Source organism: Nomascus leucogenys, chromosome 5 (assembly GCF_006542625.1).
Source record: "Nomascus leucogenys isolate Asia chromosome 5, Asia_NLE_v1, whole genome shotgun sequence".
Lineage (NCBI taxonomy): Eukaryota > Metazoa > Chordata > Mammalia > Primates > Hylobatidae > Nomascus > Nomascus leucogenys.
In genome coordinates this window covers 59,053,811-59,056,650 of record NC_044385.1, presented here as the reverse complement: position 1 = coordinate 59,056,650, position 2,840 = coordinate 59,053,811, and the positions used below count along the sequence as shown (strand labels likewise).

The window sequence follows — 2,840 nt, the reverse complement described above, 5'->3', positions numbered from 1 at the left end:
ATGGGGTTTTGCCATGTTGGCCAGACTGGTCTCGAACTCCTGACCTTAGGTAATCCACCCGCCTCGGCCTCCCAAAGTGCTGGGATTACAGGCATGAGCCACTGTGCTCGGCCACCTCCTCTCTTTTTGACTGCCCTCAATCCCTCATTGATCTCATCCAGTGTCAAGGCTTTAAATACCATCTTTATGCTGAGGATGTCCAAATTTATGCTTCACAGCCTTGGCCTCTTTGGTGAGTTCCATTCTGGTGCATCCAGCTGCTGACCCAGTGTCTCTACGTGCATATTTCATAGGCATCTTAAAATGTCCTAAATTCAACTCTTGGTCTCTGATTCCCCAAAACCTGTTTCAATCCTCCATCTTCCCCATTTCAATGAATGGCAAATCTGTTCTTCCAGGTGCTCGGCCAGGAAATTTTAAGAAATGAGGGGGAAGATGCCATTGATCTCTGGAGGTTGGTAGACAATAAAGGAGGGGCAGTAGATTGTATAGTTTGGTCATATGAGAGTCAGAATTGCTTTTTATTAATTTATTAGTAATTTATTTATTTATTATTTTTTGAGATAGAGTCTCACTCAGTTGCCTAGGCTGGAGTGCAGTGGTGTGATCTTGGCTCACTGCAGCCTTTGTCTCCCAGGTTCAAACGATTCTCCTGCCTCAGCCTCCTGAGTAGCTGGGATTACAGGTGTGCACCCTGACGCCCGGCTAATTTTTTTGTATTTTTATTAGAAACGGGGTTTCACCATGTTGGCCAGGCTGGTCTCGAACTCCTAACTTCAAGTGATCTGGCTGCCTTGGCCTCCCAGAATGCTGGAATTACAGGCGTGAGTCACCACACCCGACTTATTTATTTTTTGAGACAGGGTTTTGCTGTATTGCCCAGGCTGGAGTGCAGTGACACAATCATGGCTTACAGCAGCCTCGACCTCCTGGGCTCAAGCAATCCTGCCACCTCAGAACTCCCAAGTAAAATTGCTTTTTATGGTCTAGAAAAGGAGTATAGTCTGGAAGGAGAAAAAGAATAAGAATATATGTTTTGTCTCCAGGCTCAGTGATACTGGAGTATGGGCTCCATGCAAACAGATGTTCTCAGGAAGGTGAGGGAGTGCTCAGAGAAGAGGTTGAGGATAATGGGGATTTTGCTGATGATGGACTGTGAGTGTTTTGGGGCTCGGATGTTTGGGAGATGGAGCAGAATAAGGTGTGGGCATTACTGTGTAAGAAGTGAAGCCTGGCTCTGGATCTCAGGGCTTCCTGTGCTGAGTGATATAATAGGTTTAAATAGGTAGGTAATGGTGATGGGGTTTGAGAACTGGGGGTTTCTGAAGGAATGGGGTGTCAGTGGGAGTGTCTTGCAGATGAAGGTTAGGAAGGCTGGGTGGCTGGGTCTTACCCTGCCCCTGATAGCTACACAACTTGCACCTTCTCCTTCCCTTGGTCCTTAATTTTACCTTCTAAATGAGGATGCTGTCCACCCTGTCTAAAGTTACAACCTTCTTTTCCCACATGGCTTTTATTTTTCCCCTTTGCACTTACTGCTATTTAACATATTGTATAATGTGTGTGTGCGTGTGTGTGTGTCTTCCCCACTAGACTTTGATTTATGAACTGCTGTGTACCCAGGGGCGAAAACAATATCTGGCACAGAGTAAGAACCCAATAAATGTTAGTTGAGTAAAATCAGACACACACAGAGGCAAGGCTTATCTTCTCTGTTATGTCCTGTTTAAATATATCTATCACACAGTGCAAAGTTACAGTAGGAATTTGGTTAATTTTAAAGTCTGATAACTCACACAGAGTTGTGGCATGAGCCAGTGTAATTTTCATTGGCTTATGCCATAAGAATTACATTTCTCCTGCCTGCCAGACATGGTGCTTGGCAGTAGTGAATATGTAGATATCTTCAAGGAACTTCACGGATTAGTAATGAACATGAAAGCAAAATGCCACTAATAATGAGATAAGTGCTAGAAGAGTGACGTCACTATTTTACCTCTAGGAATACAGATGAGGGGCTATCTGGTGGGTGAGGTGTTAGTAGGGAGACGAGAGAGGAAGGGACAGGTGAAACAGTGCCAGGTAAAGCCACGAGTGCTGGTGGTGACTTTTGTTCTAGAACTAGGGAGAAAACAGGTTCACCAATTGGGCAAATAAGCAATGTTGAACTAGGGCCAGAAGCAAGAAAGTGCTTAGTGTGGGTAATATCTGATAGACTATACTAGACTATACTCCTTTTCTAGACTTTTTTTTTTTTCTTAAGTGAATAACTTAAAAGGTATTTTATCTTCCATTGTTTGGTTCATCTAATATAGCACTTGTATAAAATCATTAGTAATTGAATGGTTAGGGCAAAAAGGATCTTAGGTTTTTGATCTACTCAATTTGGTTATTTTTAAGACTTAAAAAAAGTAGCTCAATGCCCAATTGCTTTGCTAGTTAAGGTCTTTTGTATATGAAATATTGAGGACATTTTTATGCCAGGTTGAGGTTTGGGCTCATTTTGGGTAGGACATCTAATGGCTTTACCTAATACATTTTGTTGACTATTTTTGTCTACAGGTGTTGGAAATCAGTAGCTCTTCTAGCCTTTGCATTGTTTAAATATAATAGTGTCATTGGACTAAGATGTTCCTGATGCCAACCTCTTCAGAGTTAAACAGTGGGCAGAACTTCCTAACCCAGTGGATGACCAATCCTTCTCGGGCTGGGGTCATATTAAATCGTGGATTTCCTATTTTGGAAGCAGACAAAGAGAAGCGAGCAGCTGTGGACATTTCTACCAGCTTTCCTATTAAAGGCACACATTTTTCTGATAGCTTCAGCTTTATAAATGAAGA

The 2,840-nt window shown here is 42.6% G+C and overlaps 1 protein-coding gene across 2 annotated transcripts in view; it reads left to right on the top strand.

The window, feature by feature from the left end:
* The first annotated feature begins 2,562 nt into the window (after window positions 1–2,562).
* Window positions 2,563–2,840, top strand: part of CENPJ (centromere protein J) — a 31,072-nt gene continuing 30,794 nt past the window's right edge. For both annotated transcript variants that reach the window (XM_030813231.1, XM_030813230.1), the window contains exon 1: window positions 2,563–2,840. This exon is cut by the window's right edge and continues 232 nt beyond it. In XM_030813231.1, the coding sequence (XP_030669091.1) occupies window positions 2,629–2,840 (212 nt within the window). In that variant the 5' untranslated portion in view covers window positions 2,563–2,628.